This window comes from Chiloscyllium plagiosum, chromosome 6 (genome assembly GCF_004010195.1).
Source record: "Chiloscyllium plagiosum isolate BGI_BamShark_2017 chromosome 6, ASM401019v2, whole genome shotgun sequence".
Taxonomy (NCBI): Eukaryota; Metazoa; Chordata; class Chondrichthyes; order Orectolobiformes; family Hemiscylliidae; genus Chiloscyllium; species Chiloscyllium plagiosum.
In genome coordinates, this window is record NC_057715.1 from 86,275,862 (window position 1) to 86,300,830 (window position 24,969).

Here is a 24,969-nt window from a genome sequence, read left to right on the forward strand (position 1 = left end):
ACATCCTGTCCCTCAGGATTCCCTCCAACAACTTGCTCACCACCGAGGTCAGGCTCACCGGTCAGTAGTTGCCTGGCTTGTCTTTACCGCCCTTCTTAAACAGTGGCACCACGTTTGCCAACCTCCAGTCTTCCGGCACCTCACCTGTGACTATCGAAGTTGAATGCAGTATTTCAAAAGTGGCCTCACCAATGCCTCATACAGCAACAACGTGACACTCCGTGACCAATGAAGGCAGTGTTATTTGCATAACGGTCAAAGTTGTTTAAATTGCTGCACCAGTAGAATTCTTGATTTAAACTTCAGTGGAAATGGATAAGGTTTTCTAAATGATTAACAGCATAAATGTATAAAAAGTGCAATATTGAATTTTCTTTTTATCTTCACCCATAAATTAACTTTCCTGCTTTGATCCAGGGGTGAAAGGAAACCAAAAATTGACCTTTTCAGGACCAGTGTAGCTGCCATTCCACGAATAATACCAGATGGAATGTCAAAGCTAGAATTGATCGACTTATTGTCAAGGTATGTGTTTTCCATCAGTTTGGCATCATAGAATGAAGCATTATTAAATTCAAGTTTTATTGCCAATTTAGAAGCCTGCAGATCTTGTAGCAACAGTGGAAAAAGGAGCTGAGTTTAACAGAATGAATCATCAGAAGAAATGATGCAGAACATTTCCAGCATTTTCTGTTTATATTTCTTATGTTTAGTATCTGCAATGTTTTGCTTTTGTTCAGTAGGTGCTTTCTGATACGTGCATCAGTAGCAAAGGGAGTGAATGTTGATGGATGGGGCATCATTCAGGTGGGCTTCTTTGTCTTGAATGGTGTCAAGCATTTTGAGTGTTGTTGGAGTTGCACCCATCCAGGTGATTGGAGAACATGCCATCGCACTCATGACTTGTGCTTCTTAGATAGTGAACAGGCACTGGGAAGCCAGGGGTGAATTGCACACAATAGACCTCTTGTGTCTGGCTTGCTTTTATAATTGCATTATTTGAATGGCTGGTTCAGTTGGTTTCTGGTCAGTGATAAATCCCAAGATGTTAATTGTGAGGGATTCAGTAATGCTAATGCTATTCAACATGAAGAAAAACTGGTCAGAATGTCTCTTGTTGGAGATGGTCATCGCCTGAGACTTGTGTAGCACAAATGTCATTTGCTACTTCTCAGCCTGAACCTGGATATTTTCCAGGTCTTGGTGTATATGGACACTGGCTGCTTCAGTATCTGAGGAGTGGTGAATGGTGTAGAATGTTGGGCAATCACCAGCAAACAGCTGCACTTCAGACCTTATGTCGGAGGGAAGATAATTTGGAGACGCAACTGAAGATGGTTTAGCCAGGGCATAAACCTGAGGAATTCTTGCAGTGATATCCTTTCACTGAGACCTGATTAACCTCCAACAATTGCAAACATCTTCCTTTTGTTGCCAGATATGACTCCACAATTGAACAGTTTGCCCCTTGATTCCCATTTAATTTAATTTTCCCCGGGCACCTTGATATCATACTTGTAAAATGCAGCCTTGATGTTAAGGGCAGTTACTCCCATCTCACCTTTGGAATTCAACCATTTTGTCTATGTTTGGACTAAGGATGTAATAAGTAATAAGTTGCTTTGGCAGAACATAAACTGAGCATTAGTGAATAGTTTAATGCTGAAGAAATGCTGCTTGATCACCCTGTTGAAAGCTCCTTCCACCATTTTGCTGATGGCTGAAGGTAAACTGATGGAATGGTAATTGGTCAATCAAATTTGTCCTAAATTTTGTGGACAGGACATACCAAGTCAATTTTGCACAATGTTGTGTGGATGCCAATATTGTAGCTATGCAGGAACAGTTTGGCTAGGGATGTAGCAAGTTTTGGAGCATGCCTTCAGGTCCCATTGCTTTTGCAATATCCAGTGCCTTCAAATATTTCTTGATATCATTGGAGTGATTAGCTCCACCGTGCCACCGTGGGCGGCACGGTGGCACAGTGGTTAGCACTACTGCCTCACAGCGCCAGAGACCCGGGTTCAATTCCCGCCTCAGGCGACTGACTGTGTGGAGTTTGCACGTTCTCCCCGTGTCTGCGTGGGTTTCCTCCGGGTGCTCCGGTTTCCTCCCACAGTCCAAAGATGTGCAGGTCAGGTGAATTGACCATGCTAAATTGCCCGTAGTGTTAGGTATGGGGTAAATGTAGGGGTATGGGTGGGTTGCGCTTCGGCGGGGCGGTGTGGACTTGTTGGGCCGAAGGGCCTGTTTCCACACTGTAAGTAATCTAATCTAGTCAGAATCCCTACAGTGTGGAAACGATCCTTTCGGCCCAACAAGTCCACACTGACCCTCTGAAGAGTAACCCACCCAGACCCATTTCCCTCTGACTAATGCACCTAAAACTATGGGCAATTTAACATGGTCAATTCACCTGACCTGCACATTTTCGACTGTGGGAGGAAACCGGAGCACCCAGAGGAAACCCACTCAGACACAAGGAGAATGTGCACAGTCCACACATGCAGTCACCTGAGGCTGGAATCGAGTGCTTTGATTTGATTGAAGATTGCCATCTGTGATGTTGGGGATGAGGTCAATATGGATCATCTACTTGACATCTCTGGTTGTTGATGAATACCAATGCTTCAGCTCCTTGTCCTTTAAAATGATCTGCTGAGCTCCATCATTTAGCATGGGGATATTTATTGAGTCTCTTCCTCCTGTTAGTTGTTTAGTTGCTCAACATCATTCACATTGTGGCCAAACTTCAGAGCTTAGATTTGCTCTGTTGTTTGTTTGACCACTTAGCCCTGTCTTTTGCATGCTGTTTGCCATGCTGTGTTGTAGCTTCACCAGGTTGTCACCTGATATTTAGATAAGCCTGCTGCGGCTTAGGATATGCCCTCCCTCAATGTTCATTGAACCGGGGTTAACCTCCTGGCTTGATGGTAATCCTTATATGAAGGATATGCTGAGTCAAGAGGCTACAGATTATGTTGAGTACAATTCACTGCTGCTGATGGCTTATTGCATTTCATGGATGCCAGCTTTGAGAAACAAGATCTATCCAAAGTCTGTCCCATTCAGACCAGTGGAATGACCTTACAACACGATGGAGGCTTCTTCAATGTGAAGATGGGACTTCATCTCCACAAAGACCATGCAGTGGTTAATCCTACTAGTACTGTCATGGACCTATGCATCTGTGACAAGTAGATTGTGAGTAATACCCTTTTTTTTCTTGGTGCACAGACCTCCTGGATCCATCTATGGTATTTACGTAAGAAATCAGAAATCAATGCATCAGTACACTAGTTGGCGTACTCACAATGTTTTGAGGATGTTGATTTGTGCGGAGCAGGTCAAGTAATTTTTTCCCCTGTTGTTTGCTCCTTTATTATCTGCCATGGACCCAGTATAGTATGTATATCCTTTGAACTCGGCCAGCTCAGTCAATAATGATGTTTTCAAATCATTGTTGGGTATGGAATTCCTTAGTGCATTCTTGACTGGTATTCAACATGGAGGAGAACTGATTCATTAGCTGAGCATGGGGCAGGAGTAATCAGCCAGAGGTTTCCTTGTGAATGTTCGACCTGATAGCGAGAGACTTCATAGGTTCAGAGTGAATGTTGAGAACTCCCTTGAAACTGTATACCACTATGCCATTACCTCTGGTGAGATAAGATCTACGTGGGGGATTGTGATCGTGGTGTCTTTGACATTGACTGTAGGGTACGGTGTCATGAGTATGATTATGATAGATTATTCTTTGACAAGTTCACGGGACGATCTTTCAATATCGGCACAATACCAGATGTTATTAAGGAAGACTTGGAAGAGTTAACAGGACTCAGTTTGCTGTTGTCTAGGCTGATACTGGTTGTAGATTTGATTTCATTCTTTTCCTTAGGTTTAGTTGTAGCTTTGATACAAATGAGTAACTCATTATGTTCATTTCAGAGAGCACTTAAGAGTCAGTTACATTGCTGTGAGTCACATGTAGGTTGGACCAGCTAAGGATGGCAGATCGTTCCCAAAACGAAGTGAATCAAATGGGATTTTAATGACGGTTAACTGAGGTCACCATTGAATTAGTTTTTAACATCTGCAATAGGGTTAGGGTTAGGATTTGAACCCTGTCTGCCATGGTGGTGTTTGTATCATGTCCCCAGAACATTAGTCTGGGGTTCTAGATTACCACTACATCACCCCTTCCCCAGTATTTACAGGTAACTAAATACATTGGAATTGTCAATTGTTTGTATGCATAATGATAATCAACCATCAGATTTCCACAGCTAAATCTTGCTGTGTTTTGTTACTTTGGCGTTTCCTAATAGCATTAAACATTTCTTGTTACTTATCTTTATGTTAGAATTTTAGCAGGTTAACAAATCAGTTTGGATTAACTATATTAAGCTATTCAAGCAAACAAAGTTACTTTGAGTAGTGTACATTTCTACAAACAGGGAATTTAATCACAATAATCCTAATGAATAAGCTTTCCTTCGAGTTAAATACTTGTTCAATACCCTCCACATATTTCAGTTGGATGCACCAAAATTGAGGCATGTACAATGTCTGCCATGTTATCTGTATCCTGTGCTCAGTGGTTGGTTATTTTCCTTCATCAGAATGTAGGGGCTATATTGGATTGATATTAAATAATTATTAAGTATAGTTACTTATCTGAAAATTGTACCTGCTCATTTTATTTCAAAGCAGCATAGATTAGCTCCTTATGCATTTGTAATACTTCATACCTTATTTGATAAACATTATTTTATAGGTCTTTTCTGATTGTTTTGTACTTTTCCTTTTGCAAACTTCCAGAAGTGTTCTGGCTAAAGTGATGGATTTCAAGATGTACACTAAAACAGAAAGAAAGATTCAACAGAATGTTAAGTGGAAGTTAATATCCTGAGGATAATTTTATGCCCTACTATTGGACAACCTACTCATTTTAATAATTTTCAAAATTTTCCAACTCTAGGCTAACCATCCACATGGATGATGAACTTCGCCACATTGCACAAAACTCTCTTCAGAGTCTTCTTCTTGATTTTGCTGACTGGAGGGAAGATGTGTTATTTGGTTTCACTAACTTTCTGCTTCGTGAGGTGAATGACACTCAACAGAATCTTCTTGATAGCTCCTTAAAATTATTGGTACATTTGCTCACTCAGTGGAAACTTGCAATTCAGACTCAAAGCAAAGGCCAAGATCAAACCAAATTAAGGACTTCGGAGGTATGGTTTCATTTATCAGTTGACTATGAAGCTTTATTTGAAATAATGATGATCACATCATTTATATATTCACATTTTTAAAACTTATGAAAGCATTTAGTCACTAAAAATGTTTCCATTATATGACAAAGAATAAAGATTTGTGAAGTAACAGAACGGTAAAATGTTGAATATAAATTCAAAGAATGAACCGTTGTTTAATTGATCATTCTATTTGTGTACAATTGAAAATTCTTATTTGCCTAAAATAATATTTAATGGCCCAGATTTTTAGTGTTCGTTGCTGGTGAGAATCACAATGGCATTAGATAATCTCCAGGAACTGATTTACCATGAAACAAATAACTTAAAACCTCGTGTAAGATACCCTGTAGGAGATTTTGCTGATAGCCTCCTGGGAAATGAAAACACTGAAAATTGGAAGATTGTCCTTTGGTTACACTGACTTTTACATTGACTTACTTAAAGGTGTTCCTGGTAAGTAGACATAAAGCCCCATACTCCACGTTCGATGTCCTCTCACATCCTCTTTAATGTCCCATCATGCCAATACATGCCCTTCTACCAACCCCAAGACCCTTGTAATCCTTATGCCAATTTAGTGCGCATTTCTGACAACACCCGACAAAGTAATTATTTTGAGGGAGGGTGAAGAACTTTAAGTCTATCTTTTTCTTATCTTGATTGGCTGTCCTGATCACTTTGCATATGAATTCAGAATGACATACCTGCTGAATTCAAACCTGAATGCTCCCAACCTGACTCCACCCTCTACCCTCCCTTAGGTTGCACATGAGTCTGAAAGAGAGAATACTTGATTGTATACAGTAAACAGCACTCACTGTAATGACATCATGAGGACTTTGTCAGAATAAAGAAGATAGTAGGAGACAGAACTGAGGGTATTGTGCTCCTAAGAACTACTGTAGTAATGTAGACTTCATTCATGTCGATTGTCAATAGTTTCAGGAATTCCCCAAATTTCATTTGTTTACTCAACAAGACTCTTCTACTTGGGACAGAAAGATAGCTATCCTCATCCACTCTATACCATTTTGAGCTTGAAAAAATCCAACACAAATCATCTTTGATCCAACTTCCATCCCCTAATTTCACTCTACGCTTTCTTACCCCCTTTACTACTGACCCACCCTTCTAATTCCAAGTCTTCATACATACTGCATTCCCTTGGTTCCTTCTCATTTTCTGTAGCTTTCAACAATGAAACATCCTGACCCCAGACACAGCTACACAGAGTCTACCAGTGGATGCTACCTTTCAACAAATTTGATCCAGGTGCAACGAGATTCTCATGCTGCATACCTTGAAAGTCTCTTTTCTTCCGCCCACATTTCCAAACTTTGGGCTATCAACATCTACTGAATTGGTCCATGCTTCGAAGCAAAGTACTGCAGTAGATTGTCATTGCCTTCTGCAGGATGACTGATCAAAGGACACTTTGTTCTTACCATCTGCCATCAGGGTTATTGGAAGAGCCAGCCTGACATTCAACCTGTTTGGCCACGTTGCAAATGTATCATCTGTGGCCAACAAGTATTGGGGAGGGCTCAAACCTGGAACTTCTGTCCCAGAAGTAGGAATGCTACTATCACACCACAAGATCTCCTTACTTTGAATGTAGGACCTCATTTTAAAATGTTTAATGTTAATGAGTATTCACAGTATGCAAACATAATACAAGTACAAACCTACCACAAGTCAACATGAGGCCCAACAAGCCATAAACATATCATTGACTCAATGCCCCAGCAGGAAACCAAAATTTAACAGTTTAATCAATATAGACACATTGTGCGCCCACTTCTTGCTCTTGCAAGATCTATAAAATTAACCCCAAAGTTCTTTTGTATAATGTTCTCCTTCTTATCTGAGAAAGGTAACTGTATTTTCAGCCACCTAGACCTTTCCAGAATACCCTTTTTAGACCATATACATTCTCCTTCACCTCATTAAAATTCTCCTGAAAGTCAAGCAACCCTTCTAAAGGCCAGTCTTTAGCTTTCGAACAATATTTTTCCATCCACGTTTGCAAGATATCTTGACACAATTTTGCATTAAAGGTGCTGTGCAAATCAAACTGTTACTATAAGTCAACATTTTTCTTTTCTTGGGCCTTTGCTTGGAATTGTTCCAAACAGTGGTACAGCCACTGAAGTTGGGCCTTTCAAATAATGCTTAGATTTGGGGATCTCATAAAGTGCTGCCTGCAAATTCACATCTTTTAAGAACTCAATATTTGTTTCAAAGACTAGCAAGGGCAAATACTCAGGTTGCAGATCATCTAACTTTAACACAGCAAGCAGAAGGCTCCAAAATTGGCAGACAGTATTACATTTAAGCCTGCAGCAGAGCTCAAGTATCCTTCCAAGATCTGAGGTACACTGTCATTTACAGAGGCATTTGTATGCCTGGCAAAAGGCCAAAGAATGCTAATTAGCTCGAGTATGTTATTGTTCGAGGTTAAATTTAGCTCCAATTAGTGCAGTGCACTGCTTAAGCATGCTGATGTGGGAACAGAAAAAAATTCTCCAATAATTATACCCTTAAAAAATTCACAATGTGCACATTCATCCTGGAATCATGGTTTGGTTACAGCACATGAGAATGAAGCCATGCAGCCCATCTTGTTCTAGACAGCTCTGAGTAAGAGCAATTCCATAAACCTTATTTCTAATATGGAAGAAAGCAGTTTAAAAAAGTGAGTAAAACTCTGAAAGGATGGTCCTGGTCTGAACTTGTCATGTACACCTGAAATGCAATTCTAGTTCAATACCATCATTTCTAAGTTTAAATTGTTTTACTTTCTGCTTAAACCCTGAAACTTTTCTTTCTCTTCAGGTAATTATCGAGTTTCCTTTTGAAAGCCACTATTGAATTTACTTCTCCCATACTCTCAAGCAATGCATTCCAGATTCTAACTAGCTCATTGAATAGAGTGTTTTTCCTCATATTGCCTTTGGTTTTTTAGCCAATCAATGTCCTCTGGTATTTGATCCTATTTCCAACGGCGACTTGTTTCTTTATATCTACCCTATGCTGACACCTTGTGATATGTATAACATAATGCTTATACTGAAGCTAAGCACGTAGAGGTGCAAGGCTTTGATCAGATGGCTACTAGAGCACATACTGATACGAATGCATGTGATAAATTCCCATTATGCCCAATACTGTAAATATATTTGCTTTAAATAAAAGCTAGCTTTAGTTCCTTCCTTCACCAACGGGCTGTCACAAGTATGCCACATGATTTTGAACGTTTCTGTCAAAACTACAATCAATCTGAGGAGGGAGAAAATAAATTATGAGCACAAGCTAGCAAGAAACATAAAATTGGACAGTAAGAGATTCTTTAAACATGTAACAGGAAGAGCAAAGCAACAGTGAGCATTGGCCTGTTAGACATTAAGCTGGGTAAATAATAATAAATAATCAGAAAATGGTAGTAGGTTTGAATAAATACTTTGCATGAATTATCATGATAGAGGATATTAACAACATTCCAAAAATACTGAACAATCAAGGGTTTAAAGATGGTGAGGAAATAAACCAAAACTATCACAAGAGTATGAAGAATTAGGAAAGCTAAAGAACTTTCCCTGGACCTGATGAGTTGCATCCTAGGATTTTAAAGAAAGTAGCTGCTGAGATAGTGGATGCACTGATAGTAATTTTCCAAGAATCCTTAGCTTCTGGAAAAATCCCAGAGGATTGGAAAGCTGCCAGTGGAGCTCCCTTGTTAAATAGGGGAAGAAAACAAAAAAAGTTGACTATAGACCAGTTAGCTTAACAGCTATTGTTGGAAAAACATTGGAGTTTATTATAATAGTAGACCATTTGGAATTATATCATATATTCAAATAAAGTCAGCATGGGCTCAAAAGGGGAAATCATGCCTGACAAGTTTATTACAAAGTTAAAAAAAATCATGCAACACCAGGTTATAGTCCAACAGGTTTATTTGGAAGCACTAGCTTTCAGAGCGCTGCTCTTTCATCAGGTGGTTGTCCACGTGGTTGGTCTAGAATCTGGTGTTGTGTGATTTTTAATTTTGTACACCCCAGTTCAACACTGTCATCTCCAAATCAAGTTTATTACAGTTCTTTGACGTAACAAGCAGGATAGATAAAGAAGAACCAGTAAGTGGAAATCCATACCTATTACAAAAGGCACTAATAAGGTCTGGCACACAAGGCTACTTAGTAAGAATCCAATATATTGAGGGTAGTATATTAACACGAATAGACGATTGGCTAATGAATAGGTAATGGGATAAAGGGACATTTTCAGGATGGCAACCGGCAATGAGTAATATGTCACAGGGATCAGTACTGGGTCCATAATTATTTATGATATATATTAATAACTCCTTCAAAGGAAAGATATACTGGTATTGGAGAAGGCTCACATTGTTGATTTCAGATATGAGGTATTTTCTTAGGAGGAGAGGTTGAGTAGGCTGGGCTTGTACACATCGGAATTTCGAAGAATGAGAGAAGATCTCATTGAAACATACGAGGTGTTTAGAGTATTTGGCATTATAGATGTGGAGAGATTGTTTTTCTTTGTGGGGAGTCTAGGACCAAAGGACATAAGTTCAGAGCCACCCATTTAAGACAGAAATAGGAAAACATTTGTTTCTTTCACAGGGTAGTGAATCTGTGGAATTCTTTTCCCACAGAGGGCTGTAAAAGTTTGGTTGTTAACTATATTCAAGGCTGAGGTAGATAGCTTTTTAATCATGAAAATCAAGGGTTGTGATAAGTCAGAATGTGGAGTTGAGGTTTTTCAGATCAGCCATGATTTTATTGAATAGAGAAGCAGAATTAATGGGGTGAATGGCCTAGTTTAGCTTCTGTGTCTTATGGTCTTAATTTTTCCTTTAAGGAGAAAATCCCAGCTTCTCCAATCTATCCACGTAACTGAAGTCTCTTATACTTGGAATTATTTAAGGAAAATTTTCTTCACCACCTCTAATGCCTTTGCTTCCTTCCTAAACTGTGTTGCGAAATGTTCAGCACAGTTCGTTACTTGAGGCTGAAACAGTGTTTTATAAAATTCCACTATGTTTTCCTTACTTTAATATTCAGTGTTATCCCATGATTCAATTTGTGGCATCCTGATCCCTGAACCACAAAGTTCTGGGTAAAAATCTCACTCCAGGAATTCTTTCAGCAAAAAAAGTCAAGACTAAAACTTCAGTGAAGCAGTGAGAATGCTCCGCGGTTTTGAAAGTACTGTGTTTTTGGATGAAACATTAAATCTAGGTCCCAACTACCTAGTCGTGTGTATAATACCACTTGTAGAAAATCAGGTGAGCTACCAACACTATCTTGAATAAAGTATAGAAGGCCGTCCACCAGCTTAAGAACGACAACGCTGCTGTTGCAGATGGTGTCCCCACTGAGGCATTGAAATGCAGAGAAAAGAGCTCCTGATGCAGCTACCTGCCCTTGTCACCTTATCTGGTAGGAGGAGAATATGCCTGGAGACCTCAGAGATACCACATTCATGGGCATTTTCAAAAAAGGGAACAGCTGCAACTGTGGTAACTACATCCATCTCCACCCTGCTGCTGAAAAGTTCCTCCCAGAATCACAGTGTGGCTTTCGGCCACAGAGGGGCACACAGACATGACTTTCACTGCTCGACAGCTGCAGGAGAAATGCAGAGAAAAGAACCTACCCTTGTACAAGGCCTTCTTAAACCTTGGAAAGGCCTTTGACACTGTCAGTCAGGTAGTATTATGGAACATCCTTCTCCACTTTGGTTGCAACATGAAGTTTGTCACCATCCTTCGCCTCCTCTACGATGACATGGAAATCGTGGTGATGACAAATGGCTCCACCACCGACCCATTCCCCGTTTGTCACGGTGTCAAGCTGTGCTGTGTCATCACCTCAGCACTGTTCTTGATATACCTCACTGCAATGCTTCAATTTACCACTGACAAGCTCCCAGCTAAAGCGAAGATAACTTACAGAAGCTATGGAAAATTATTCAATCTCCCCCACCTTTAAGCCAAAACCAAAGTCATCCCAACCAATGTTATCAAGCTGTAGTACGCAGAATGTGCAATCTCAGAGGAAGTACTTCAGACCATCGTCAGCACTTTTATGGAGGCATGTAAGAGCACAGGTCTCACCTGGGCCACCTGCAAGATGCAAGTCTTCCACCAACCTGGCCCAGCATTCTGGATCAGACCCCCGATCATCAAGGTCCACAGGGAGGTCTTTGAGAACGTTGGCCACTTCCAGTACCTCTGCAGTGTCCTGTCAACCAAAACAGCTATTGATAAAGAGTTACACACCACATCCAGCATGTTACTGCAGCCTTTGACCACCTGAGGAAAAGGGTGTTCAAGGACAACAGCATCAAATCTGACACCATTCTCATGGTTTACAAAGCTGTGGTGGTTTCCACCTTTCTGTATGGCTCTGAGACATGGACTGTCTACAGCAGACATCTCAAGGTGCTGAAGCAGTACCATCGCTGCCTGTACAAGATCCTGCAAATCCACTGGGAAGAAAGATTCACCAACACCAGTGTCCTTGACCAGGCCAACATCCCCATCATCGTGCCCACCTTTGGTTTTGATGGGCTTGGCAGGTCGTCTGCATTACTGACATGAGACTCCCCAAGCAGATGCTGTACTCCCAGCTTTGAAATAACAGGTGAACCTCAGCTGGACAGAGGAAGTGCATTAGTGATACCCTCAAGGCCTCACTGGCGAAGTGCAGTATTCCTACAGATACCTGGAAATCACTGGTCCAAGACTGTCCAAAGTGGAGGAGAAGCATCTGGGTAGGTATCAAGTACCTCAAGACGTGCCATTGGAAGGAAGCAGATGCCAGGTGAAACCAATATAAGGAGTGTGCTGCTATACCAGTGTCTGACCCACCCCTTCCCATGACCATCTGCTGCCCCAAGTGTAATAGAGCCTGCAGAAGCTGCATCAGTCTGTACAGCCACCAATGGACTTTTCCTCAGAGTGGAAGAGAGACATCCTTGTTGGTGAGGGACCACCAATGATGATGATGATGTCCAAAATTTATCTCAACAAAAAGACCAAATGTTAGGTTATTATATTAGCTAATGACGCAAAGATAGGAAAGTAAATTATGAAGAGCTTATAATGAGTATTCAAAGTGATATAGATAGATTTGATTAGTGGACAAAAGTTAGGCAACTGGAGTCATGATATGGGGTAATGTGAATTTGTCCACTTTGATTGAAATAATAAAAAAGTAAAATATTGCTTAAATTGCGAGAAATTGTAGAACTTGATGCTTCAGAGGAAAAAAATCACAAAAGGTCAGTGTCTGGTACAGCAAATTGTTAGGAAATCAAATGTTGTCATTGATTGCCAGTGAAATGTACAGGGCATTAGATCATATTTTGAGTAATGTGTACAGTATAGTTCTCATTTAAGAAAGGGCATAATTGCATGTTTTAGGAACGGTTCATCAAAGATTCATTTGACTGTTTTCTGGGCTGTAGGGCTGCCTGATGAAGAAAGATTACACCGGTTGGATTGTAGTGAGCGCTAGTCTTGTCAAACTTCTAAGTTCTTAAGGGAACTTCACAATGTACATGCTAAAAGAATATTTGCCCTTGTGGGAGAGACTAGAAATAGAGGACACATTTTTAAATGGAAAATTGAGTTTCTCATTTAAGTTGGAGGTGAAAATTTTATTTCCTGCAGAGAATTGAAAGTCTGTGTAACTAGAAAGGGAGTCAAAAGGTATTGAGAATAGGCAGGAAAGTGGAGTTGAGACTATAATCAGAGCTGCCATGACCTTATTGAATAGCAGAGCACACTCAAATGACATACTTTTGATATTAATTCCTCTGTTCATACACGTACTGCGCAATGAATATACCAAAACAAATTACTTAGTCATTGTCATACTGCTGTTTGTGGGAGCTTCCTGAGTGCAAATTGACTGTGTACATTCTATTCAGAAAGAAATTAATTGGTTTACAATGCTTTGAAGCATCTGGAGGTCATGAATACATGCAAGATTTTCTTTCTTTCTATGTCTGTATATATGAAGCCCAGGATTCTGTATACCTTATTAACTTTCAGAATTTGCGCACCCTACACACCATCAGGTCCCTCTGCTCCTCCTGTACACTTTAGAATTGTATCCTTTATCGTAGAGTCATAGATTCATAGAGATGTAGAACACAGAAACAGATCCTTCGTCCAACGTGTCCATGCCGACCAGATATCCCAACCAATCTAGTCCCACCTGCCAGCGCCTGGCCCAGATCCCTCCAAACCCTTCCTAATAATATACCCATCAAAATGCCTCTTAAATCCTCTGGCAGCTCATTCCATGCACGTACCACCCTCTGCATGAAAACGTTGCTCCTTTAGGTCTCTTTTATATCTTTCCCCTCTCACCCTAATTCTGGACTCCCTGACCCCAGGGAAAAGACTTTGTTTATTTATCCAATCCATGCCCCTCATAATTTTGTAAACCTCATTAAGGTCACCCCTCAGCATCCGCGCTCCAGGGAAAACAGCACCAGCCTGTTCAGCCTCTCCCTATAGCTCAAATCCTCCAACCCTGGCAACATCCTTGTAAATCTTTACTGAACCCTTTCAAGTTTCACAACACCTTTCTAATAGGAAGGAGACCAGAATTGCATTGGCCCATCTGGTCAAGATCCTGTTGTAATCTGAGGTAACCCTCTTTGCTGTCCATTACATCTCCAATTTTTGTGTCATCTGCAAACTTACTAACTGTACGTCTTATGCTCGCATCCAAATCATTTATGTAAATGACAAAAAGTAGAAGACTGAGCACCGATCCTTGTGGCACTCCACTGGTCACAAGCCTCCAGTCTGAAAAACAACCCTCCACCACTACCCTCTGTCTTCTATCTTTGAGCCAGTTCTGTATCCAAATGGCTAGTTCTCCCTGTATTCCATGAGATCTAACCTTGCTAATCAGTCTCCCATGGGGAACCTTGTTGAACGCCTTACTGAAGTCCATATAGATCACATCTAGCGCTCTGCCCTCATCAATCCTCTTTGTTACTTCCTCAAAAATTTTAGTCAAGTTTGTGAGACATGATTTCCCATGCACAAAGCCATGTTGACTATCCCTAATCAGTCCTTTCCTTTCCAAATACATGTACATCCTGTCCCTTAGTATTCCCTCCAACAACTTGCCCACCACCGACATCAGGCTCACTGTATCACTTCACAATTGTTCATATTAAATTGCATCTGCCAAATTTCAGGCCATTCCAATATCCCTTTCATATTCTCTATGACAATCCTGTTTGTTTTCAACATAGAAGTATTGTGAAAAATATTAGATACAATGAAGTTATTTCAAAGCTCCAAGCTCATTTTAACTTTTCAAATAATGTAGTCAATCTCAAGATCTGTTATCAGTATATTTTAATCACACATCTAATTTTAGTAAATGTAAATTATATATTCCATGACAGTATGAAATAATTTAAACGTCACAAAAGTACTTTTCTCAGAGCACCTTATGTAATTTTGAAATGCTTTCTAATTATTACCATTAGCTCCAACAGGAAAGGAGTCCTCATTCAAATGTGCTACATGCTGTGGAAGGATTTGCCCTTGTTTTACTTTGTAGCTGTCAGATTGCAACACGAAAGTTGGCTGTTTCTATCCTGAAGGAAGTTCGTGCTTTGTTTTCTGCTTTAGGACAATCTGAGGTATGGAGTCTCTTTTCCCCCTCTGTAATTAAAAACTACATTTTAGACATTATGAATATATGATAATCAAGACTATTGTACACTTCTGCATTTACATGGTTAAATGTAATTCAGAATTGGTTAATTTACAAACATGAAGGCTCTAACATTCCTGCAATTGAGAGGGAGGTGCAAAAGACCCAAGTTGGGAAGGGGGTTGAAATTTGTAGTTGAAATATGAACCTGGTTCCACTGGGTTTATTCCCATGTTCTGAATGTTCTGCAATTTAACTGTGCAAGGAACATATGCTAAAAGTGTATCATTTCCTTTTATTATGAATAGCAGTAAAGCTCAGAAATGGTCACTGAGTAAAAAAGCAAGATACGTGCAGAATTTTCTGATCTCACCATTTGTCAGATGCCTAGGAACTATCATCATTAGTATGAGACTGGTTACTTTAATCCATTCTATCATTCCTAATCCACATCAGATTGTCTACCCAATGGTAAGAAGGTCCAGTTCATCCCAGTTTTGGTGGAACAGAGCTCAAGGAATATCAACAACCTGCATTCCTTCTTCTCTCTCTCTCTCTCTCTCTCCACTCTCACTACTGCCCAACGTCAACTGTAGGATTTGCACTAACATTACAAGAAAGCACATTTTTATGTAAAGTAAAATATATTCAGAATTTTTTTTAAAAAACCATTTGTCCCTGGATATGGCATGGTTCAATATGCATATATCCCCTGATATAATTATTCTTTCAACAATAGGATGATGATAGACCAATGATTGAAGTTATGGATCAATTGAGTTCATCAATTCTGGAGAGTTTTATTCATGTGGCAGCTTCAGATTCAGTAAGTACAAATAAACTACTTGTGGTCAATCTAAGATTCAATAGGTGCTTTCCAAAGCATAAAATCTTCAGACATTACTTCAAGTCAGATAGTACAGGGTTGGTTTTAAGTTGCAATTTGGCAGGGCACACAATCCACTTACTGTCCGTGCCAATGCAGGACCTGCAGTGGAAAACAGTCCTCAAGGAGTCATAAAGCAATGAGGGACTGGCAGTTATGTAGAATAATCAGATTAAGTTGACTAATATTAATGACTACTTAAGAAGAGTAAAATAGGTATTAGGAAGTCACCACTTTCGCAGCAAGAAATTGACATAAAACTTTTATGTGCAAAGTATAGTGGATTGTTAAAAATCAAACAAATCTTTTCAGAAATAATTGAAGTAGAACCATTAGAGGCTCAAAATGGCAGTTTTAAAATTTTCATGTCAATCTCTAATATGAAGATTATGGATAAAATCCAGATCGTATCAAATTAACTCAGGAGACTGAGGGAATAATACTACACACCCAGTAAAGACAGTATCACCAACCTTCTCATTACAATTTCAGCTCTCATTTTCCAGTAGTACACCTTTTGCAATCTTAGAATTGATTCTGATGATACATTGAGATGTTTCTGAAGTTTCAACTGCTTTTTTATACGAAAAAACTATTTTGGGTACTATTAAGCATAAATTACTCATAGTAATTCCACACTGTACCATGCGCTTCACAGATAAATTGTTTGTTTATTCCACAATCAATTGTCTCATTCATTACTTCTTTCCTGCACTTTCACCCTCAGTTGCTTTAACATAAAATTCAGCTCACCCATTCACTGCTGTGCTGGCTGATCTCTCAACATATCTCTGCTTCGCTCATGTCCTTCTCAGACTGTTCTTAAAACCTAGCCTCTTGACCAAGTTTTTGGTCACTCTCGCTAACCTCTCTTTATCCTTTTTTGGATTACGTCTCTATGAAGTACTATTTTTCTGTGCTAACAGTAATGTATGAATACAAGTTATATAATAAGCCTGGAGATCGCATTACTGTTTAGTTTTTAAACAGAAATAACATTTAATTATCTTAATTATCTTATCTAAAGAGGTAGAAGACTCAGTGAAGTATAGTCCTCAAAATTATTGGCCTTGGAACAAAAAATAACTCTTCAGAGGGAGGGAAGCCAGAGAATGGGCTTGTCACTCCGTTTTAAAAAAAAGATTATGCCAGGTCATCGTGTTTAAGATTCATTTGCAACTAGCCCTGCTCCACTTCAAGGCAATGTCCACTTCTGAAATAAAATATTTTGCTGAATGCAAAGCGACTTTAACATTGACTTTGGATAATTGTTATTTTTTATTTTGTACAGACTGCCTTAGCCTTTGGACACAATGGGGATTTACAGTGGCTGGTAGAATGGAATGCAATTTTGGTTAATAGCCATTATGATGTAAAGAGTCCTTCTCATGTCTGGATATTTGCACAGTCCGTGAAAGATCCTTGGGTTCTGTGCCTCTTCAGCTTCCTCAGACTGGAGAATCTTCTAAAGCATTGCCCTACTGCACTTAGTTACGCTTGGCCATATGCCTTTACCAGATTGCAGTTGTTGATGCCACACATTGATCCTAAGTAAGCAATATTGAATATACTGGTTTAGTTTTTAAAGCTGTGCGAAACCACGCAAACAATTAATCTGTTGTGAAACCTTCTCTCTAGTGCTATATTTAAAATTGTCACTATGTAATTTGGGACAAATCAAATCTGGTTGAGCCTCTTAGTATAATGTTACTGTGCATCGGTGGTGGAGGGAGTGAACGTTTGTGGATATGGTGCCAATTAAGTGGACCATTTTGTCATGGATGCTATCAAGTTTCTGGAGTGTTGTTGGAGCTGCATTCATCAGGCAAATGAGGAGTATTCCATCACACTCATAACTTGTAGATGTAACTGGGCTGGCACACTAACATGGTCTTGGGATTTTTGTTCTGGCAGAATTTTTGTGTTGGGACAGTGCAGTATTCTGTGACCTGATTGGTGCAATCTTGGAGCTACCTCTACCACTCACCAGTGCAGTGCTTCTCAGCAGCTCACTCTCGCTTTCAACTCTCTCACATGCCACTTCCTTTCCTGACTCTCCAGTTGAAAGCCTCTTTTGTTCCTTTGCTGCCTTTATCTCTCTAGCCCTCTTCCTCTTGCTGACAGGGAGAATTTGTGAAAGGGAAGCAGTAGAAGTGGCAAATGGTAGAAGTGACTAGTGAGGGAGAGGTGTGTGTGAAGGAATGAGAGAAGGAAGCAATGAGAAATGAGGCAGGCAGATAGGAGAAAGAGATGAAAGCAAAAGAGAGTAAGCAAGTGAAAGTTGTGGACTGAGAGAGGGTTGGCAAATAGGGGATGAAAGGAAGAGAGTCATGGAGCAGCAGAAAAAGCCAGAGAAACAGGAAATGAATTGGATAGAGCTGGGAGCAGTGAAAGAGAGAGAGGCAAGCAGGGCAGAGTTAAGGAACGGGAGATGAGGCTAGCAGTAGGTAAGTATAAAAAGTTAGTGTATTTCTCTCATATTTTTAAATGTGTTTCATTTTGAAAGTTCATCGGCCAATATAGGAATTGATAAATGTGCAGTATTTCAACTTATTGAATATAATGCTTCACCATTTTTTGAATGAGAAAAATCATACAGAATGTAAATGCAACAGTTGATTGTAATGCAGAAATATGTTTCACTTAAGCTAATTCACATAAAGTTGTATTTTTCAGGCATGTACCTGCAACATTAAGTGAGGAATTGTTAATTCAAAAAGAAAAATAATAAATGGACATTTTCAGTGCAATGATTTTGCCACTTAAAGAAAAGGTTTAACAGAAAATAAAAGGCAGCTTGTGATGACAATGTTTGGCAGAAATGAGCAGGGAATTTGAGGGAGCTCATGTGCACCATAAACATAAATATAAATCTGCTGAGCTAAGTTATTTTAAATTCTGTGTATTTTGAGTATTGCTAATGAAAGGCACATTCTTGCAATTTATCCTGGTGGATGTACCATGAAGATCTTCGACAAAGTATGTATTTTTCCAGCTATACTCAGGTTCATACTGCCAAGTGATTATTCCTGTATAATCTGTGCATGCGTCTACCTGATAAAAAGTGGTTAAGATCAACAATTTCAGATTTCTGTTCTGTTATTTTGCAGTAGTCCTATGTACACAAAAAAAGTGAGCACAGTTAGTGTTGGAGACAATTATGTGACCCTTTGGAGAAACTATCTTATTCTTTGCTTTGGAGTTGCGAAACCCAGTATCATGAGCCCTGGTCACCTGAGAGCTTCAACTCCAGAAATTATGGCTACAACTCCTGATGGTAGCTATAGCTATGATAACAAGGTACCAATTTTTTTCTGTAACCTGAATGTAAATTTAATGCTTTACAGCTGAGTATCGTTCTACATCAAAATTAAAAGTCTTGAGATTAATGAACAGAACGTTATTAATTTTTAAGTGAGTTCAGCGATTCCAGCCATTACCATGTTAAAACTCAAAAGGACATGAGAAGAATTTGATAGTCATTATTGACATTTGTAGACAGGGCGGGGTATATAAAATATCTGTCAACTTTCCTCCCATACCCAAGCTGTTCCCTATGACATGGTCAGCAGTTTAAGGTTGGCCAACTTCCTTACCTTTGCATCTACTGAGATTCTCAGTAAAGGGTCTTATACCAACTCCTCTGCCTTAATGCAAAGGTTTGAGAAAGGCAAAATTAAAGAGATCAGCCGAAAGTTTTTTTTTTGTCAACCTATTGCTAAAATGTAGCAAAAGGTTCCTGCTTTAGGGAACCTATGCCCTTCAGGGGGACCTCCACCCCCATGACTCTCCCTATCCCTCACCCCACCAAGATGATATTCACAGCTGCACAGCTTAGAGGGAACAATGGTAGCCTGGTTCTTATATGTTCCCCATTGTTAGATAACAGCAACCTTGAGTTCTAAATTCTACAAATTGTAGAAGGAAAAGATGTCTGAATATTTTGTTATCTATATTGTGTAGTTTAGCAAATGTGTAACCGTAGGATAAAATGACTGGATCTGAATGTTAAATATTAGCTTTATAGTATCATGGATTTTAAACAATATAAATATGTTCGCTGCATTGCTGTATCTTTTGTGATGGTATGTCTGAAGGCTTTGGGTAAAAGGTAAATCATGATCACTGAGTTCTAGAATGTTCTTTAATGTGGTTTGAGGATGTCATTTTCATTAATAATGCACAGGTCATAGGAACGCCATCTGTAGCAGTATTGTTAAAACAACTGGTTCCTTTGATGCGTGCTGAAAGCATAGAAATTACAGAATCACTGGTACTGGGATTTGGAAGGACAAATTCACTTGTGTTCAGGTACCTCAGTCATTTTTGGCTTGGCTTGCTAAAATATAGTAGTTCTAATAATGTCAGATCAAGTCTTGATCACTTTTGCAATTTTAATTATAGTCTTTGTATATAATATATATTATAGAACTATAGACTTCACTAATGGAATAATCATACGTGTATTTCAAATGATTTGCTCTATAACTTGTCATTTGAGTACTCAATATGTTTTAAAGCAGGGAGCATGTCAGCATTTAAGAACAGAGTAAATAGGTGATTCAAAGAAAGGAATGTAAAGAGATCTGGGATCAAGATGTGGTAAAATTGGCTCACATTACTTCTGCCATGATGCGTACTAAATGTCATGTTTGCAAAATGGTTAGCACATACACTTAACAGCTGCAAGAGATATGTAAAGTGGGCAAATCATGATGTGATGCCAATTTGACAAAAAGACAACCATTTTCATTCGATAAGCTCCAACCCCCTCTCAGCCTGTAGTTCTAAAAACCTTTTAACTGACATTAATGACTCCCTACAAGCTCTACTTAAGAGATATCATCACTACTTACAGGTTAGTTTTTGGTATCTTTCTTCTGGCCGGTGCTGTAGTTCTACAAATCCTTGGTGCTTTTTTGAGTCATTATAAGTATCAACAGTCTGCAGGGAATGATGTGACAGGTGGCTGAAGGACTTTTGTTGAATTGCTGTCATATATGGTGGTGCAGGTAAATTTTCCTCTTGGAATCAACTGTGAGTTGGAAGATGAGCTGAGGCCACTCAAAGTGGAATAAGCCATAGAAGAGGTAAGTGTGGAAGAAAGGCTCTATGCAGAAGGCTATGACCATGCAAGGCATCGAGAGAGCAATGACCATAGTAAAGTAGTAAACCATAGTAATGACCAATGTTTCATATATCTGCACTTCTGCCAAATACTGTGCCACAATTTTTACCTTGGAGCAAGTCAAGGATTACATACCATTTTCTAAAGAAGTGACTACAGCTATGAACTTCCCAAGGAAAAGCAAGTGATTAATAGATTTCAAAAATTGGAGGATTCCCCATCATGCAGATTGCCATTGACTCTGAATTTGTAGTATATAAACTGCAGTACTCAAACCAAAGGGGATTCCATGCCCTCATTGTGCAGCTAAAGTGTAACTTAAAGTCACTATAGTCCCACTCTCTTGTGGACCTTTTCTACCAGTGCAGTACTCTGATCTAATCTTGCCAATCTTCTTGCTCTACTGTTGAAGCTATGGACTCTGCTAGAAGATAAGCTATCATCACCTGATTGTCCTCCAAAATGTTCATTCTCTTGTGAAAAAGGCCCTTGCCATGCAGGAGTATACGCCATCATGACTGTGGTCAGAATCTTATGGAGGAGCTTCTATTCACATTTGGAGTGTTCTGAGAGGAGCACCATTGAAGGGACACTTGTACTTCCTGACTGACCTGAGATTAATGAGTATGACAGAAAGTTCAGGCACTTTGATCTCTTCTCACTTTGCCACTGCTGCAGAATGATCATGGATGAAGCAATGGTATGCCAACCTTAGTGCAATTTCAGTATCCTCTGAGTGATTTGCCGCATCTGGTTCTCTGAAGCTCACCAGCCCTTGATGGAAGAATACATGGACAGAACCCAGGCCCTAGGTGGACTCCATTTTATGCATATGGGCACCTCTGCCAGATGTTCCCTACTCCTCACTGCATCTGCAGTGGATGCTGTGCTGCCAATGATTGAAGAGACATGTTATCAATCTAAGGCAAAAAACACTTAATCTTCCATAATCTTCTGACTACCAGTAGCCACAGCTATCACAGCCTCTGTCAGCTGTTTGATCACACTTTGGCCAGTTTTTGACCCAGGATTTACAAGCACACACCCACCTAAATGAGAGTATCTGTAGCGCGGTGGAGAAGTAATGTAATGCTATACACTCTGATGATCCCACATCAGCCTCACGTGGGTGGCTGGCCACCAGTCTCAGCAGCTGTGCTTCCTTTTGAATGACCATGACCTGTATTGGAGAAGATAAACATTGAGAGATTAAAACCTTCCCATCTTCTCATCCCAAATATGTCTGATGTAGAGCTCCATCTATCCATGGGGTGAGTGGGTGGTGAGCTGGTAATGTTATTGTGTCCCTGGAGTTGATCACTCACTTTTGCATCAACAGTCACCCACTAGATGCACCATTTCTTAAGCCATCTTTTCCATCAAGATCAAGATATTCAGATAGGACTTTTCTACTTATGACTGTTTGTTTCTAATTTCCCTGAAAGTCGAAAGAGAGCATAATTTGTTTCCCCACAAAGGCTAGCAATATTAATTCCCCAGACCCGCTTTCTATTAGAAGACTCACTTTGTAAACTACTTTTGGTCTCAAACACCTATTGAACCCTTTTTGTTTGTTTTTATGTTTCTAGCTATCTCTCAGACTCTGTTTTCCTTCATATTAATATTTTAGTCATTTTTAAATATTCTACCTAATCATCTGACCTACCATTTATTATTTTATATAATTACATTTTTTCGAGTTTGGTACTATCCTTACTTTTTGATTTTTAATAATAGATGATCAGTCCTCCTATTGGAATTTTTCTGTATTGTTTGAATGCATCTATTCTGTGTATCCTGAATATCCCCTTAAACACTGATTACTGCATCTCTGTTGACCAATCCCTTGCTAATTCTCTTTAGTAGGTCAGCTTACAATCCTTTATAATTGCCCTCATTTAAGTTACAAAGCTGTGTCTCTTTTGTCACTTTGAATGTAAATTTCAATGATATTATAGTTGCTGCTGCATGGGGATGTCATTACTAAGGTATGAATTAACTCATGCCATTGCATAATACCAGGTCTCGTGTAGCTAGCTCTCCGGCTGGCTCTAGAATGTGCTGTCCAGGAAACTATTTGAAAAACATTGAACAACTCTTAATAGAATCATAGGAAAATCTAAGAATATTCTGCCATTCAATCCAACAACTTGACATTATTTTAATCTGTTTGTGGAATGTGCATGTCACCATCCCGAGCTGCACTGGAGAAGTTTGCTTTCCAGAAGTGCTGCAGTCCTTGGAGTGTAGAGACATCCACAATGGTTGTAAAGGGAGCTCCAGGGAACTCTGACCAAACAACAATGAAGAAATGGTGATATATTTTCAAGTCAGGATGGTATATGGCTTGCTGGGAAATTTGCATGTGATATCGTTCCTATGCATCTGCTGCCCTTGGCCTTCCAGATGGTAGAGATTGAAGGTTTGGGGGGGACCGTCAAAGAAGGTTTGATAAATTACTGCAGCGTATCTTGTAGGTGGTACAGACTGTTGCCACTTTGTGTTGGTGAAAGGAGTGAATGTTGAAAGTGATGGATGCAAGATGTTTTTGTCTTGGAGATTGTCAAGCTTTTTCACTGTTATTGAGCTTCACTCATCCAGCCAAGTGGAGAATATTCCTTTCACTCCTGACTTATCCACTTTAGTTGGTAGATTGGCATTAGGGAGACAAAAGTTGAGTTACTTGCCACAGAGTTCCTAGCCTCGAACTTGCTCTTGTAAGCACTGTATTTAGTCCACTTTCTTTACTGTTCAAAAGAAACCTCCAGAATGTTAATAGTGGGGTTTCAACAAAGGTAATTCCATTAAATACCAAAAGGGAATGGGTAGATTCTCTCTAACCTCTCTAAATGGTTATTTCCTGGCATTTGTGTGGCACAAATTTTATTTGCCATTAATCAACCATGTCTTGCTGCATATGGACCCGGGCTTCTTCAGTATCTGAGAAGTCATGAATGATGCTAAACATGATATAATCATCAATGGACATCCTACTTCTGACCTCATGATGGAGGTAACATCTTTGATGAAGCAGCTGAAAATGAATGGGGCTAAGACACTACCATGAGGGGCTCCTGCAGTATGTCATGGGAGTGAAATAATTAACGTTCAGCAACTACAACTGTTCTCCTTTGTAGTAGGTATAACATTTATTGTACTAGGTATGACTTCTTACCTTTGTTATTTATTACTTATATCCTCTTTATACTAGTTTTCTGAACTTTAATCATTCACTTCCCTTGAGCTAATACCATTGTTTGACAGAGCTAGCCCTCCCTATCTTTTCCTAGCTTTCTGACTTTCCTAAGTACACTTTAAATTTTAGATGGAATCTATGTCATTCTGCAGCAGCCTCTGTTGGGTAATGAGATCATATGTATTTCTATTCACACGATCAGAATCCTTTTATTCATTTATGGGATATGGGCATCATTGGTTGGGCCAATATTTGCTGCCCATCTCTAGTTGCCTTAGTTCATGTGTTTTGTTGTGAATGTTACATGTATTCAGATACAGAGTCTATAGGTTTGTTCTTTTATTATTTATCATAACTTCTAGCATTATGTTAATCTATTTTTAGATCTGTATTCCTAGATTAGTTCTTGTCAAAATCCGTGTATCATAAACCATATTAAAACATTTCTCCTTTATCTTGCCTCTTTGATTTACCACATCATTCCAAATTTGATGCCTTGCCCTCTCTACTTCCCTCATCATGTAGCTCTCTACAATACTGGCCCTACTACTTAACAAGCATAGACTGTCTTACTGGTGAAGTTGCCATTTCTTCCAGTATTGCTGCCAGTGTATAGAACATAGAAGAGTACAGCACAGAACAGGCCCTTCAGCCCATGATGTTGTGCCGACCACTGATCCTCATGTATGCACCCTCAAATTTCTGTGACCATATGCATGTCCAGTAGTCTCTTAAATGTCCCCAATGACCCTGCCTCCACAACTGCTGCTGGCAACGCA

At 39.5% G+C, this 24,969-nt stretch overlaps 1 protein-coding gene across 1 annotated transcript in view; it reads left to right on the forward strand.

Moving 5' to 3' along the window:
* LOC122551062 (protein furry homolog) overlaps nucleotides 1–24,969 on the forward strand; it is a 286,326-nt gene that overhangs the window by 163,686 nt on the left and 97,671 nt on the right. Inside the window, exons 17-23 of the mRNA XM_043692704.1 lie at nucleotides 418–525; nucleotides 4,982–5,237; nucleotides 14,811–14,966; nucleotides 15,720–15,806; nucleotides 17,158–17,417; nucleotides 18,977–19,166; nucleotides 20,053–20,177. Of these exons, the coding sequence (XP_043548639.1) occupies nucleotides 418–525; nucleotides 4,982–5,237; nucleotides 14,811–14,966; nucleotides 15,720–15,806; nucleotides 17,158–17,417; nucleotides 18,977–19,166; nucleotides 20,053–20,177 (1,182 nt within the window). The remainder of the gene's footprint in view (nucleotides 1–417; nucleotides 526–4,981; nucleotides 5,238–14,810; nucleotides 14,967–15,719; nucleotides 15,807–17,157; nucleotides 17,418–18,976; nucleotides 19,167–20,052; nucleotides 20,178–24,969) is intronic.